Source organism: Crocuta crocuta, unplaced genomic scaffold (genome assembly GCF_008692635.1).
Source record: "Crocuta crocuta isolate KB4526 unplaced genomic scaffold, BGI_CrCroc_1.0 scaffold279, whole genome shotgun sequence".
Classification (NCBI taxonomy): domain Eukaryota; kingdom Metazoa; phylum Chordata; class Mammalia; order Carnivora; family Hyaenidae; genus Crocuta; species Crocuta crocuta.
Genome location: NW_027551570.1, coordinates 6,374,790 through 6,391,121, shown reverse-complemented (window position 1 = coordinate 6,391,121; position 16,332 = coordinate 6,374,790). Strand labels below are relative to the sequence as shown.

The window sequence follows — 16,332 nt, the reverse complement described above, 5'->3', positions numbered from 1 at the left end:
CGCATGCGCCGCTCCTGCCAAGTGTAGCCAGCAACAGCCGCGGTAGGCATCGTCACACTCCCGCAAACCACTGGGAGGTGTGCCACCCGGACTCCGCTCCGCTTTCGCATGCCCAATCCCCGGAGCCTTGGCGATCACGTGCGCGCTGCCACCGCGCAGGTCAAGCCCCGCCTATCACCTGCGTACTCCCGCGAGCCCGGCCCTGGCCGCCCCGTCTCCCGAGGAACTCCCGAGGGCCAAGCTGCGCCTGCGCAGTGGAAGCGGTGGGCGGGGCGGGGGAAATGCGGTGGCTGAGAAGTGGGGCGGCCGTACGGGCTGCCAGCCAGAGCGGCGCCGGGGCGGCTCGGCGTTGCCGCGGACCCTGGCTGGGAAGGCCTGCCCTCCTCCCTCAGTCACTGAAAATAAACTTTGCTGCTCTTTTGGCGGCGTTCTCGAGTTCGCCCCCCGGCAGGTGCGGAAGTCGACCAGAAGCCTTAGTCCGTGAGGGTTTCCCTCCCTCGGCCGGTGCCGGGCCTTGGCGCCATGGACGCCACGGCGCTGGAGCGGGACGCCGTGCAGTTCGCCCGGCTGGCGGTGCAGCGCGACCACGAAGGTCGCTACTCCGAGGCTGTGTTTTACTACAAGGTGAGCGGCGGATCGCTGAACTGTTTGGTGAAGCCAAGGGGCGGGTCCAGGTGCCGCGGCGGCCAGGCCCACTGGGCTTTGCTTTTCCCTCTTCCTGCTCTGTTTGCCCTCCTTCGCAGGGGAGAGGCGAGCGGGGCTCCTGCCACCGTGGGGAGGTTTGGTCGCGGTTTGGGAGCCGCCACTTCTCTGGTTACAGTGTTGAACGGCCAGTGCCCACCGTGGAGCTACTTACAGTAGTTAGGTATGGGTGGTTAAGTAGCCAGCTAATTCTCGCTGTCATGTGGCTCTGATTTATGGCCGGTGGGAAGTAGTCGGTGGTAAACATGAAAATAATGCATGTTCGTTGAAGAAAATAAAGTTTTAAAAAAGAATAACACGTCTCTTATCGCAGCATTCATCTTTGCGCATGTTTGTCTACGCGTATGTGCGTACACACGTTTACCAAAATGTGAGTAGAGTTGATAGGGAATGTTACATTAGTTTCAGGTGAACAACATAGTGATTTAACTTCCATGTACGTACAGACTTGGATTGTACTGTTGATAGTATTTTAGCCTGTTCTTTGTATTGGAGCCTTTCAAAAGTCGTTAAAGTTGCTTGTTTAATACAATCGTATCAACGACAGATGCGTAGTATTCCATTATGTGGATGTACCGTAATTATTTACAGACTAATGGGCATTTAGGTTCATTCTGATTTTTTAGCATCCTAGGTTTTGGTGCGATTAATCTCCTTATAACCAATGGTTTGCACATTTCTTGGCTGTTTATTCCTAAGTTACTGGGGGCCGAATAATTAAACATGATCTTCCACAGTCCACCCTCTGCCCTCCAGTCCTGAGGAATTGCAGATACACCCCTCCAGCTTTCGCCATGGCCTCTGCTTCCTAGTGGAGGTAGCTGTATCCTCGTGATACAGTCTTTTTTTTTTTTTTTTTAAAGAAAGAATGTCGGACTTTGGTAATACAGTAGTAGTAATTTTTTTATACAAACGTGTATGCTATCAGTGATGTGTGGTTTGCTTTTCTCAGATTATTTATTGCCTTCATTTAGTAATCCATATTTAGACTTTTGGTGTGTTTCAGAATCATTCCTTTTGGACTTTTTTTGAACAATTTTGTGAAGGTGGTATTTCTTTAAAATTCAGTGTGTTTTTACTTTTGTGAAAAAACTGACAGATATTCATAGGTCAAAATAGTGCCATATAAAATAGCTTTGTCTAAAGCACAAGAAAATACCACACAGTGCCTCTTGTTTTGCTGTGAGATTGCATGCGTGAAGAATTTTTTATCCTTGAGAAAGTCAGAAAAGTGGTTGTGCTTTTAGCAACTGTTTATGTAAACTTTACCAGATATTAAGCGTTTTCTGTCTTTATGCTGTTCTGTGAGGGTTATTTTCATATATAGATTAAATGAATAAAAAACTGGTATCAGCAATTTTTAGTTGGCTTTTTTTTTTTAAGGGAGATAGTTATTTGAAAATCAGTGTTTACATGCAACATAATTGGAGGTGTGAAATATTTATACATATATAAGTTTATTGAGATAAACTATATTGTATTTAGATAATAGTACATAAGATAAAATATTTAGTGTTTACATGTAATTTTTTTTTCTCCTGTGAAATGTCTTGAGTTCCAGAGTCTGAGGAAATCATCTTCCTTCCCCCACAGCCTTTTAATAAATGCTCATTTGGATCAAAACCATACTTTTCTTACTGATTTTGTTAATAAGTTCAGTGAAACAACCTCTGCTCCAATAACTGTATTCAGAAAGTTCTGTTCAGTAGATAGCTGGCTTCTTTGGATCCAGACAATTTAGGCATCAGTCTGTGCAAAGTGCACATGCTTAGGTAGTTGCTAGGAAGGTGGTGTTACTTGGAGATACCTGTTTGTGGTCCTTCTTGCCATAGCATTTGTAACCTGTTATCCTAAATGGTAATGGGGAGAATGAGGCTCTCCCTCACTAGCCACAGCATAAGTGGCTGTGGGAGTATTAAAACAAAGGGAAGATGAAAACAGGTTTTAATTTAAATAAGTTGATTCCATACAACTGAAATCTGCTTTAAAATGTGCCACCCTGGGCACCTGTGTGGCTCAGTCAGTTAAGAGTCTGACTCTTGTTTTTTTTTTTTTTTTAATGTTTGTTTAATTTTGAGAGCAAGAGAGAGCATGAGCAGGGGAGGAGCAGGGAGAGAGGGTGACACAGAATCTGAAGCAGGCTCCAGGCTATGAGCGTCAGTACAGACCCCGATGTGGAGCTCGAACCCACAAACCCTGAGATCATGACCTCAGCTGAAATCAGATGCTTAACTGACTGAGCCACCCAGGCACCCCAAGAGTCCAATTCTTGATTTTGGGAACTCACTATTCTTGAGTTCCAGCTCTGCATGGGACTCTGTGCTGACAGTGCAGAGCCTGCTTAGAATTCTCTCTCGATCTGTCGCTCCCCAGCTGGCCTGATCTCTCTCTCTCCTCTCTCTCAAAATAAATAAACTTAAAAAAAAAAGTGAGGCCCTTTGGCAATATTTTCCATGGAGAAAAAGATTTTCTTTCCACTGTGAGATGTTTAACTTTTATAATTTCCTTTTTTTTTTTTTTTTAAATTTTTAAGTAATCTCAACATCCAACATGGAGCTTAAACTTAGAACCTTGAGATCAAGAGTTGCATAGCCTGCTGACTGAGCCAGTCAGGCACCCTAAGCTTTATAATTTCTTATAATCTCTTTTGACATTTAATTTTATCGGTTATCATTAACCTATTGATTATTAGTAGTAACCAGTAGTAACAGGTACTATTATATATTTATTCTAATGCTTTTCAGGCCTAATTCATATTTTCAAGGTATATAATTTTAAGTCTGACCTATTGCATAAAGAAAAAGGAAAGCAGTAAACAGAAGATACAGCTATCCTGAGAAGATGTTTATAATCTCTCATATTTGAGTTCATAAATTTTTTAACATATGAAAAAATTGAATATTGAGAACTGAAGAAAAGTTATTGAAGGGTTATATAAAACCTACTTAACTACTGTCTTAAACACTGTATTTTGTCATTTGTAGAAAGCAGTAGTGAGTTAGAAAGTGGTAGAGAAAATTCAAATTCTAATTCATTTATTAGATTCTTTTGGGTTTTTTTGTTTTTGTTTTAGGAAGCTGCACAGGCATTAATTTATGCTGAGATGGCAGGATCCAGCCTAGAACGTATTCAAGAAAAAATAAATGAGTACCTGGAAAGAGTTCAGGCTTTGCATTCAGCAGGTTAGTAAAGGACTACTAATTGTCATTTTTTTCCTTCTCTTGTCACATCCTTTCCCCTTATATTTCTTTTTTTCTTTTTTAAATTTTTATTGTTTAAGTATAGTTGACATATACAGTGTTTAATAACCTCTTATGTTGCTCTTTCCTTTTCCTTTTTGCATCTTGATCTTGCTGCTCATTTCTTTTTTGGTAATCTTGTCTTTATAAGTCATAATATGGAAATAAGTGATAGATAGGATAGGCAGGAACCTTAGGGATAATGTAGTCCAGTCTCCTCTAATTTTCCCAGGGGTACAGAGATACTGAATTACCCATATTTAAACTGTATCATTGGCAGAGTCAGGATTAGGACCCTGTTAAAGTCTACTTTTTAAATATCTGTCACATGTTAAGATTAAATGACCTCATTTGACCCTTGAACAAACGGGTTTGAACTGTGCAGGTGCACTTACAGACTTTTTTTTATGGAACTGAATATTTTTTCTTATGATTTTCTTAACATCTTCTGTTGTCTAGCTTACTTTATTGTAAGAAAATAGTGTATAACACATATAACATATAAAATATGTGTTTATCAGTGTGTAAGGCTTCCAGTGAACAGTAGGCTATTAGTAAAGTTTTTGGGGAGTAAAAAGTTATGTGCGGATTCTGTCAGTGCCCCTAACCCCTGCATTGTTCAGGGGTCATCTCTTCAGTGTTAAATGATCTCAGCACAGTGTTTGTAGCCTCTTCTGTATTAGTATCTTCTATCTCAAACCTTAACTAAACTCTTTTTTTTTTTTAAGCCATATCTTGGAAAGCAACATGTAAGAAGAAACCTGGAACAACTTGTATTATTTTTATAGTAAACAGCATGGCAAATGCTGGTAAACAAGCACACAGGCTCAATGATCACAGTTTTACTAGTTAGAGATATGTGGTCAAAATCTGCTGTTCATATGGTAGAAAAGGAAGTGATCACCTACTGATGTTTTGTTTTAAACATGGATTCATCTCATTAAGAGCTCTTCTTAACCCTTTTTTTTCTTTTTTTTTTTTTGTGATTGTGTAATAGAACCACAAGCAGCTTAGAGGACTCTTTATTCAGCATTTCCTGATGGACTTTGTGCTGTTTTCTATCACTCATTCTGGGTAGATCAGAGCAGTTACTAGCACATGGTTAGGAAAAAGTAGTAGATATCCCATCATTGGATTTCTTGTTAGGATAATCCTCTTAAGGACGAGGTAGTTTAGTTTAAGACAGTGCCCAGAAATTGCATTTATTGAAAAGTGAACTGCCTGTGTATCAGGGCCTCGATTAATACAAAGTTCTGTTGATTCGTGTATTCAAATACCACGAAATTCAAAGTAACTCTGTTTTCCCAGCCAAATAAGTTTATAAATCACATATTTTTAAATGTGATATTTAGGCATGGACTGTGACAACTCTAATCTCTTGAGGAATAAAGACTTGCTAGTGAAACAGAAGTAGAGTTCAAAAAGGATTTCTAAAGCCTGACGTACCTTAATTGTTTTGCCAGCTTTTTGACCCATTTTGTTCAACAAATGGAGTTTAATCTGTAGAGAATCCAATAGTTTAATTAGTATTTTAAGCAAAGGAATCCTTTTTCAGGTAAATATTTCAGACAATGTTTAAAACAAATTTTGCTGACAGGAGGCTCTTGAGAGATAAGTTGATTTCTGGGTGCAGAAGGATCACACAATTTGAAATTTACCAGTATAGTATAAAGAGCTCAAGACTTAGAATTAAAAGAACTAAATTGTAGCTTGTAGCTACAAAACCTTAGGCTAGATCAATCTCAACTGGGAACAGTTTGCATCTCAGAAGATTTTGAGCAATGTCTGGAGAGATTTTTGGAGTTTTAGAATAGGGAGAGGTGGGAAGAATACTGTGGCATCCAGTTGGTAAAATCCAGGGATCTTACTAAAAATCCTCCAGTGCACAGGACAATCTACAGCAAAGAATTATTCTGAACAGTTCAGTCATATGTGGCTGAGAAACTTTGGGCTAGATATTTTAACATTTTTGACATTTGGTGTCTTCATTTTACAAATGGAATGAGCATATACTTTAGAGAGGTGTTACTGAGAGTTAAAGTTCTAAAAAATCACCACCATACCTTTAAAAGACAAAATGTAAAGCTTTTTTTTTTTAAATAACAGCTTTATTGAGATATAATTCACATACCATAAAATTCACCTTTTTAGAGTATACAACTCAGTGGTTTTTAGTATAGTTCCAGAATTGTGCAACCATCACCAGTAATTTTAGAACATTTTTTTTGCCCCCAAAGAAAACTCTTATCCATTAGCAGTTACCCCCCATTCCTCCTGCCCACTATCCTCTAACAGCCACTACACTAACCTGTTTTGTATCTCCCTGGAATTGCCTATTCTGGACATATCCTGTAAATAGAATCATCCAGTATGTGGCCTTTTGTGTCTGACTTCTTTAGCATAATGTTTTCAGGGCTTCTCCCTGTTGTGTGGTATGTATCAATATTTCATTCCTTTTTATGGCTGAATAATAATGCCGTTGTATCAGTATACCATGTGTTGTTTATCCATTCATCCGTTGATGGACATTGTTTTGCTTCTACCTTTTGACTGTTGTGAATAATGCGGTTTAGAACATTCGACTTTATGTTTTTGTGTGGACATAGGTTTTTAGTTCTCTTTGGTATTTACCCAGAAGTGAAGTTCCTAGATCATGTGGTAGTTTTATGTCTAACTTTTTGAGGGAACTGCTAGACTGTTTTCTGAAGTAGCAACACCATTTTACATTTCCACCAGCAATGAATGAGGGTTCCATTTCCTTCACATCTTTGTCAACATTTGTTATTTTTTTCTTTCCTAATTTTAGCCCCCCAAATGGGTGTAAATGTGGCATCTTTGGTTTTGATATACATTTCCCTGCTGGCTAATGTTGAGCATCTTCTTATGGGCCAGTTGGCCATTTGAATATCTTCTCTGGAGAAATGGTTTTACAGCTATTTTGCCTATTATGTAAATCAGGGGTTTCCAGAGAAATAGAAGCAATAGGATGTAAAGAGATTCAGTATAAGGAACTGAGTCATAACAGAGCATCATTATGAATGCTAAGAAGTTCCACTGTCTGCAGTCTGCAAGCAAGAAAGGCCTAAGAAAGCCAGTAGTATAGTTTAGTCTAAGTCAAAAAGCCTGAGAAGCAAGGAGGTTGATGGTGTAAGTTCCAGGTTCCAGTCCCTAGAGCAGGAAAAGACCTCCCCCCAAAAAAACAACCATCATTTAGAGAGGGCAAATTCTCCCGGCAAATTCTCCCTTCCTCTGCCTTTTTATTCTGTTCAGCCCCTCAGGGGATTAGATGATGCCCACCTGCATTGGGGAAGACAGTCTGCTTTTACTACCAATTCAAAGGTTAATTTCATTCAGAATCACTGTATTAGATGTACCTAGGAATCATGTCTAGACAAGTATCTAGGCACCCAGTAGAGTTGACACAAGTTGATATGATTAATCATCACAAATCATCACACTCATTTTTAAAATTGGGGTTGTCTTTTTATTCTTTAGTTGTAAGAGTTTTCTACATTCTTGAAATAAGTCCCATATAAACCTTTATATTAAAAACAAACAAATACTTATTTCAAAGAACAGTAAAAATATATGATTATTTAACCTGGATCCAGATGAATAGGAAACCGCAGGAACTTTATCATCAGGGCCTAAGATACTGTGTCACTCAATTATTGTCTGTATTGAAAAAAATTGTTTTAATTTCCTTAAAATACAATTGAGTTTCTTTAGACTTAACACTTTCCAAATTTTTTTGTTTTGTCTTTGGCGACAGGGCAGGGGTATGTGAGGAGGAAGGGGTTTTATTTTTTAAAGGGAGAAAGTGCTGGCAAAGATAAATTCAGGGGAAAAAGTTTTTTGAATAAATAATACATTTTTGATATTTTGGTCTCTCGTGTGTATTGTGTGATGAGTTACACAAGTAGGGACTTTTTTTTTTAGTCTTTAAAATTCAGATTGAAAGGAGAGAAATTAGTCATTTTTTAAGGTTTATTATTTGACCTTAAGTTTTTAAAATGAAAAGTTACAAAGTTTTGATAAAGTCTTAACTGTATTAAAATAGTGTGTTTCCTAGAGATATACATATATATACATATAAAAGTAATATTTTATCTGTATGGCCCTTTTTCCTATCCTAGTTCAGTCAAAGAGTGCTGATCCTTTGAAATCAAAACATCAGTTGGACTTAGAGCGTGCTCATTTCCTTGTTACACAAGCTTTTGATGAAGATGAAAAAGGGAATGTTGAAGATGCTATCGAATTGTATACTGAAGCCGTAGATCTCTGTCTGAAAACTGTATGTATATCTACTAGTTAAATTTGGTGGGATTATGCTAAGAAATTTCTTCTCCTACTAGTGAATTTTATTTATTTAACAATTCCTTAAAGAAAATTACCGTATCTTTAATAAATATAATCAAGTCATTCTTCATTAAAATATAAAGAGTAGATGATTAATGATGAATTTTAATATTTTGTTAAAGAATTGAGTTTTAAGATTGAATCATTAGGCAATTTTTTTTCAGTTTTAGATATTATTTTTTTAACCTGTTTAAACCCACGTACCTGAAATTAACTTATTATAGGAAGAATTCACCAACACAAATCTATGAATTTAGAATAAACCTCCCCCCATTTAAAAAAAAAATTCATACATTAAAATATAAGGTAGTGGTTTAGGAGAGCTTTATTGTGTTGCAAAGTAAGATCTATATGCTGAGTAGCTTTTACTGTCTCCTGAGGACCCTGGTTGGGACAGTTAGCTTTAAGGGACATCGAGGGCATGAGAGAGAGCAGTGCATTTGATAGGAATATGAGGTGGAATGATCGAGTGGTGTTCTCAGCATTGTCAGAAGACTGGCTTTTTACTCAGGGAAGCCATCTTGCCTGAGTTCTGTAGGAGCCTGAGACTGAGGGTGAGTGCCGGTCTCCCGAGGCTCCTGCCGCTCAGCTCTCCGTGGCACCGTATTTGTACAGTTGTGGTTCATTTACCACATGACATGGTCTTAAAGTTTACTGCAGCAACAAGTTTTCAGTGCTATTTTAAATGAACCTTTAAGGATGAAAACAAATTGTCATCTTTGTTTATTCTCTCATTATTTGATGAAATATATTGCATTATAAATTTTTTGCTTAGAAATATGGATCAAGCAAAGAAAAAATTATGCTTCAGAATATCTGTCTCTCTTTCTCTTAAGTCTTATGAAACTGCTGATAAAACTCTTCAAAATAAACTGAAACAGTTGGCTCGACAGGCACTAGATAGGTGAGTTGTGGTCACTCAAGTTCTTATCCATGGATGGCAGTGTACTGTGTTATTTAAATTTGACAGATTTCTCTGAATGTGTTGTAGAGTACATTGTAACAAACGTCCATCTTTAACCTGAGATCTAGAGCAAGTCTCCCTTCTTCCTCTGGGTGAATTTATTGATTTCTATTTCCCTGCTTTAAATTCAAGAAGTAACAAATCAGTCAAGACACATTTTATTTAGTGTTTGCAATGTATAAAACAGAAACGATTACGATATTTGAAGTGGAAGACTCCTTTCTGTTATGTTATACCAGATTTCTAGAGAGCCTTCCAGAACTACTATTAAAATTAGAGAAATTGACATTGAGCCAGTCTGCTACTATCACATACCCCAAAGCACATAGTATGTGTAGCTCTTGCAACTCTTTGCTCAGATGTCAACTTTCCAGTAAGGCTTGCCCTAACCATTTTATTTAAAATGGAATCTCCTCCAGTACTTTCATCCTGTTTACTCTAAGTTTTTCCCAAAGCCCTTACCACTTTAAAAGGTATGTGACATTTACCAGTTTTATCATGTTTATTATTAATGTGTGTGTCCCTTTGAACCCCAACCCTCCATGTAAACTGTGAGTGCAGAGAATTTTGTCTGTTTTGTTCAATGCTGTAAACCACCTCACTTAGCTAATGTCAGACCTATAGCATGTGCTCAGTGGGTATTTGAGAATGAATAGATATGCACAAGAGAATTTTACTTCTTTCAAAAGGGTGTTGTAGATGAAGGAAAAGGATGTAAATTACATTTATTTATGAATTAATAAAATTACCTCTCTTTGAGGGTCTGACTAGGTAGCTGTACCACCCCCAGCCAGCCCTTCTTTTTTTTTTTTTTTTTTTTTTATTGAGGTATAAGAGTCATCCTTCCTTTTTGTTGTCATCATCTAACATTTAGTTTGTTTCCAGATTCATGAGGATATGAGCACTTGACACATAGTGTCTCCATTGTGACACGTATCTTCTCCATTTTTGCTTATTTCACTAGTCAAAAAATTGTTCAAAATTATGGATCCTCTTCCTAGGAAATATGTACATAAATTTTTTTTTTTTTTTTTTTTGAGGACATCTCATGTAATTTCAGAGTGTTCACAAGATTCCTGAAGCTCCTGTGTGGACCTCAAGTTAAGAACTTTTGTTTGAACCTTTGACGAAACAAAGCCTCAATTCCCTTGAACACCGTGTGACACATTCCACGATCAACTCTTGCCCCTGATCTCATCTCCTTCTGCCTCTCATTTGCACTTTTTATAGGAGCTTCATCCATTCGTTTGAAGTTATCTTTAACTTGCTATGCTTTTTCATACTCCTGCACATCTGCACGTGCTCTTCTCTCTACTTAGAATGCTCCCTCACTTCTCAGGTGGACTTCTGTGGCTCAAACATCAATTCAGAAAAACCTCCCTTGACTCCCCCTCTTTTCTTGGTCATTAAGTTAATATGTTCTGCTCTGTGTTCACTCGCATGTAATACTTCTAGCATCTGTCACTTTTGATGCAGTGGTCTTTCTTTCCCCACAAAATTGTGGGGAAAACACCTTAAGAGATTGCATTTTCTACATTCTTATATCTCTCTTACCTTGCATTGTATCTGACATGCAATAAATGCTCAATTAATGTTCTCAGTGATGTTCTTCAATTAATGTTTATCTGTTGTGAAATACTTAACCTTTGGAAGTAGCTTAAGTAGTGAACTGTTGGATATAGCTTAAGTAGTGAACTGTTGACTGGTATGTATGAATCTTATATATACTAATTTTACATTAGGAATGCTTGATTGGTTCTTGAAGTAAATTTTATTTTCTGGAAAGCTTAAAAACTAAAACAATTTTTCTGTACCTTTTTCTATTATAGAGCAGAAGCATTGAGTGAACCATTAACAAAACCATTATGTAAAATCAAGTCAACAAATATCAAACCAAAGCCACCACCAACAAGAGCACATTTTCCACTAGGGACTAGTCCCTTCCTTGAAAGACCTCAACCCTTTATAAGTCCACAGTCATGTGATGCACAAGGACAGAGATATACAGCAGAAGAAATAGAAGTTCTCAGGTAAATCAGTTTGTGATTCATTGTAATGAATAATTTTGTTAACATAATCAACACAGGTAAATTTACTTTCATTAGGTTCGCTGAGTTGTATTTACATCATTGTTATAGCATATTGTGCTTTTATTCAGTTATAAATTATATTGCCATATAGCCATAACTTGAAATAGTTAAAATTTGTTCTAATATATTCTAGTATTAGCATTTCTAGATAGATCTTTCTGAAAATCCTAGCATACTTTAAAATCGAGCACTAAAAAGGTTAAACAACAAAATAGAGTTATGGTAGACCACTCCTAATCTATGCAGCTGGTAACCAGAGCCCTAATGGGGAAAAAAAATTGTTACCTTGAAATAGTTTAGGCCTGGGTTAGCAAAGGGAATGGTCTGTAAAGGGTTATAATAAAGAAAACAAAAAAAAGCCACAGAAGAATATGTGATAGAGACCTCATTACAAAGCCAAAATGATGTTCTGTCTGGTTCTTTACAGAAAACAGTTGCCAATCCCTGGTTTAGGAAGCCAACTCAGGGTCTGGAAGCAGCCTGAGGGGATATTAAAAATGCAAAGCAACAAAGATGTGGAAACCCTTGTGATTGCATTGTGAGCCAGTAGAGATGGGCTAAATCTTGGAGCCAGTGTGGCTTTTCTTTAGTTGGAGGAGATCTAAGGTGCTCAGAGCTGTGCAAGTCATGTAGTGTCACTTTTAATTTCCTAAGATTGAACTGAAAGACTTCTTTCGTTTTTAGCAGCCACCAGAAGGCAGTTTTTTTTCCTACTGAAGATTCTCATTCTTCTACTAACCTGACTCATTTTGCCTAGAAAAATGGCACGTGAACCAGTGCAACACACAGGCCAAAGAAGGGCGGTTTTGGAGCTGAGAGACCATAAGTAACAGTCTGACACTGAGGCTATTCAGCATCCATATGCCCCTTTCTACACACATTTGAATTTCATGCTACAGCAAAACAACTCTGCCCTTTCTACCTAACAGAATTCAGCTATCCTTCGTACAGGTGAAAAGTTCTTATCCTCTCAAAATGAGGATACACGGTCATTGTGGCCATTGCTTACTGTATTAATTAGTCCTCAAAGTCAGTCAAGACTAAATTGTGAAGCTACCCTGAATCTACTTTTAAATAAAATGAGGGAAAGAAACAGAAGGAAATAGTCATTATATACAAATAAACATATACACAAAATATGCGAAGCTACTACAAATCCCATTTTATTTAAAAAAATTTTTTAATGTTCATTTATTTTTTATTTTTTTTAATGTTTTATTTATTTCTAGGGGAGAGAGAGAGAGAGAGAGAGAGAGAGAGACAGCGTGAGCAGGGGAGGGTCAGAGAGAGAGGGAGTCACAGACTCTGAAACAGGCTTCAGGCTCCGAGCTGGCAGTCAGCACAGAGCCCGATGCGGGGCTCAAACCCACGAACCGCGAGATCATGACCTAAGCGAAAGTCGGACGCTTAACCGGCTAAGCCACCCAGGCGCCCCAAATGTTCATTTATTTTTGAGAGACAGAGTGTGAGCAGGGAATGGGCAGAAAGACAGGGAGACATAGAATCCAAAGGAGACACAGAATCCGAAGCAGGCTCCAGGCTCTGAGCCATCAGCACAGAGCCCAACACGGGGCTCAGACCCATAAACTGTGAGGTTATGACCTGAGCCAAAGTTGGATGCTTAACTGACTGAGCCACCCAGGCACCACAACATTTCTTTGTCAACGACCATAGGTTCCTCTTGCACAACCCATCACTCATTCTCATAATTTAGGCTTAGGATAGAAGCCTAAATTATGTGTCTTGCTGTCAGGGATGCTTTTGGTCGTTAGTATAGGCTTATCTTGAGACCATGGTTTAGTTGTGAAGGAAATTAGTTTTTTTGTTTTTTTTTAATGTTTTTATTTATTCGTGTGTGAGAGAGAGAGAGAGACTGCGTGAGCAGGGGAGGGTCAGAGAGAGAGGGAGATACAGACTCTGAAGCAGGCTCCAGGCTCTGAGCTGTCAGCACAGAGCCTGACGTGGGGCTCGAACCCACGAACTGTGAGATCATGACCTGAGCCGAAGTCAGATGCTTAACTGACTGAGCCACCCAGGCACCCCAGGAAATTAGTTTTAAAAGTATAACTCTCACTGAATTGAATTGAATCAGTTATTTTTGGTATTCAACTATTTTGTGAAAATGGCATTCAAATAAAGCAATCAACATTAGATTAAAGTGACAACACTAATTTTATTACAGCGCCATACCTTGTCATATAACTTGAAGGCGTTTAAGTAAGATTGGTAGTTAAAATAAACTTGAACATTTAGATTTTTTGCCTTGTGCTTTATAGGACAACATCAAAAATAAATGGTATTGAATATGTTCCTTTCATGAGTATCGATTTGAGGGAACGTTTTGCCTATCCAATGCCTTTCTGGTAAGTAAGTATTACTGCAATTTTTACTTCCAAGAACATTTTAATTTTTCTGTAATTTTTTCATACTCTGAAATCCAATTTAATTCATAGCCTTGAAGTTATAATTGGTAACAAAAATTTGGAAGAGAGGTACAGCTGCGAGGAAAAGGTAAGGCAACATAGCAAGAGTATCTCTGTTGTCATTTGCTTGGTAATGGGCATATACGAGTCTTCTGCCTACCATTACACTAGTACAGTACCTGGCACAGAGTAAGCACTCGGTATATATTTGTCAAATTGGTGTTTGAATTACAGCAGCAAAGTCAGTAAAGAAATTGAATGGAAAAGTTATAGAATGACAGTGTCATTGTTTACTAAAATCTGATTCAAGAAAGGGTTAATTTTGAAAGTGGTGGTTAACACAGCTTTCCAGCACTGTATCAGCTTATATTAAGAGCCTTAAAACTGCTATTTGGTTCATGACCTCCAGCTTCTAATCCTAAGGGAATAAAAATTTGGCTAAAGATGTGTATAGTAAGCATTCATCAAAGCATCTGTGATAGCAAAAAATTATTGAAACAAACTCTCCAAAAGCATAGAAATGATGAAATTGTGGCACATCTATGTTATTATAATAAACATTTATGCTACCAATAAAAATACGTCTTTGAAAGAGGTAGGGAAAATGCTTACAGTATAGTAAATTTAAAACTAAAAAATTTGGATGTTAAGTATATATTTTTTTATGTATTTATAGATATGTAGAAAAATGATATAAAGGTACATATCAAATATTTACAATGGTTATCTTGATGGGAAAATTGGGTGATTTAACTTTTTAAAATTTTTCAAAATTTTTGTAATGAGCATGTTGTATTAGAAAAAAAATCAGAGTTGAATGTTAATTATATACAGAATATATAACAGGCTCTGTAAAGAACACAAGAGCTCTTTCTAATTTTCTAGTGTTTTGTTATCCTTAGATGGGCAAAAGTTAGGCATCTCCAAGCCAGTGAGTTATCAACTTAATTTTTTTCACTCAACCATGTTACTGATTGGAGTCTAAGACATTTTTATATCTGAGAGGCTCTATAGTATTGATGGATGTTAAGGCACACAAATTCTAGAGCCAGACTATCCAGTTCCATATCCTATATGATGCTGGTCGAGTTGTTGAATCTGTCTCAGATTTTAAAATGATAGTAGAATCTGCCTCAGAGTGATCCTGTAATTAGTTATAAAATATAAGGCATTTAATGGTGCTTATTATGTAATAAGAGTTAACTGTTAGAAAAATCATTACCTTGTTAAATACTAAATTACATTACAAAGTTTGGTTGTACATTTTACACACTTCAAAGTGTTTACAATGCACAAGGAAAAAAAAGTTTATCCCTTTGACCAATAATTTCACTTCAGGAAACCAGTTATAAAAAGTGTTTATAGATGTAGTAAAATATTTATATAAAAGGTATTCATCAATAATTGTAATTGTGAACATGTGAATCAGTTATTCTAATATGGTTATGTCCAAGTAGAGAGATGTAAACTTGTAGTTCCAATTTTTGTGTAACAAGTTAAGATAAATCATGTTTTTAGTGCTCGTGCAACAAAGTCTATAAGAGTAATACTATATAACCATGAACCAACATGTTTTTAAGAAATTAAATAACATGGGAAAATGCTTATAATTGTAAGCATGTAACAGTAAAATATAATCCATGCAAACCCTCTTACTTTAGGCATAGCACTTGTCACTGTTGGAATTTTACATGTTTTGTAAAAGATTACTTGCTTAATGCCAGGCTTCCACAGTGGCTTTTAAGTTTCATTAAGGACATAGAACATGTCTATTTTAATTAAGTTATGCTCCAGTAATCAGAAGAAAAAGTAACCATAAATATTTCAAAATTCAACGGTAATAGACTGATGAAAAAGGGCTCCACAATTTGTAAATCTTTGGCTACAATGGTTGAGTGATTTTTTAAAGTTATAAGAAAACATTGAATTGGATAACTGGGGGGACTTTTGAGAGAACAGATATTAAAGAATCTTGGATTTACTCTATATTATCATACAGCAGTTTAATAATACAAAGTAATTAGACTGTGGGTTTGAATTAACTTTATATTTTCCCCTAAAATTTTGTGATGGCTGTCTTTAAATTCTTAATTCATTAAGCTCATTTTCCATTAACAATCAGTTACTGTTAACTAAGGTACCAAAATGTTACCTAGAACATTAGTGGTTCTGTGAGATGATCATCAAAAAGTTTGAGAAGTGTTATATATGGTAGTCTAGGAAATTTATATAAACCTTGGTTTATTAAACATTTAAAAAGTCCTCTAATGAAAAAAACAGTGTAGGGGTTTGTAGATCACACCTGATCACAAAACCTTTCTCCTACTATCAGTATTTTTTTGCAAAAAGCATATTATATTGGCTTCAGTTGGTGTATCATAAACTTTGTATTATCCTAGAAATTTTATGAAACCTGAAGACTATTACCCTTGTTCTAGAAGAGGCTTAAGGAAAGGTAGATGTTTTTTTAAATTTTGTGCTATATACTAATTTTTAAAGAAATTCTACACAGTATATTCCCAACACACAGTGAGTTATAGGGTAAAGGGTAAGAA

General features: G+C 36.9%; 1 protein-coding gene across 2 annotated transcripts in view; it reads left to right on the top strand.

Moving 5' to 3' along the window:
- Nucleotides 1-427: 427 nt before the first annotated feature.
- Nucleotides 428-16,332, top strand: part of CAPN7 (calpain 7) — a 42,010-nt gene continuing 26,105 nt past the window's right edge. For both annotated transcript variants that reach the window (XM_077750912.1, XM_077750911.1), the window contains exons 1-6: nt 428-624; nt 3,776-3,884; nt 8,078-8,235; nt 9,137-9,204; nt 11,094-11,294; nt 13,631-13,717. In XM_077750912.1, the coding sequence (XP_077607038.1) occupies nt 523-624; nt 3,776-3,884; nt 8,078-8,235; nt 9,137-9,204; nt 11,094-11,294; nt 13,631-13,717 (725 nt within the window). In that variant the 5' untranslated portion in view covers nt 428-522. The remainder of the gene's footprint in view (nt 625-3,775; nt 3,885-8,077; nt 8,236-9,136; nt 9,205-11,093; nt 11,295-13,630; nt 13,718-16,332) is intronic.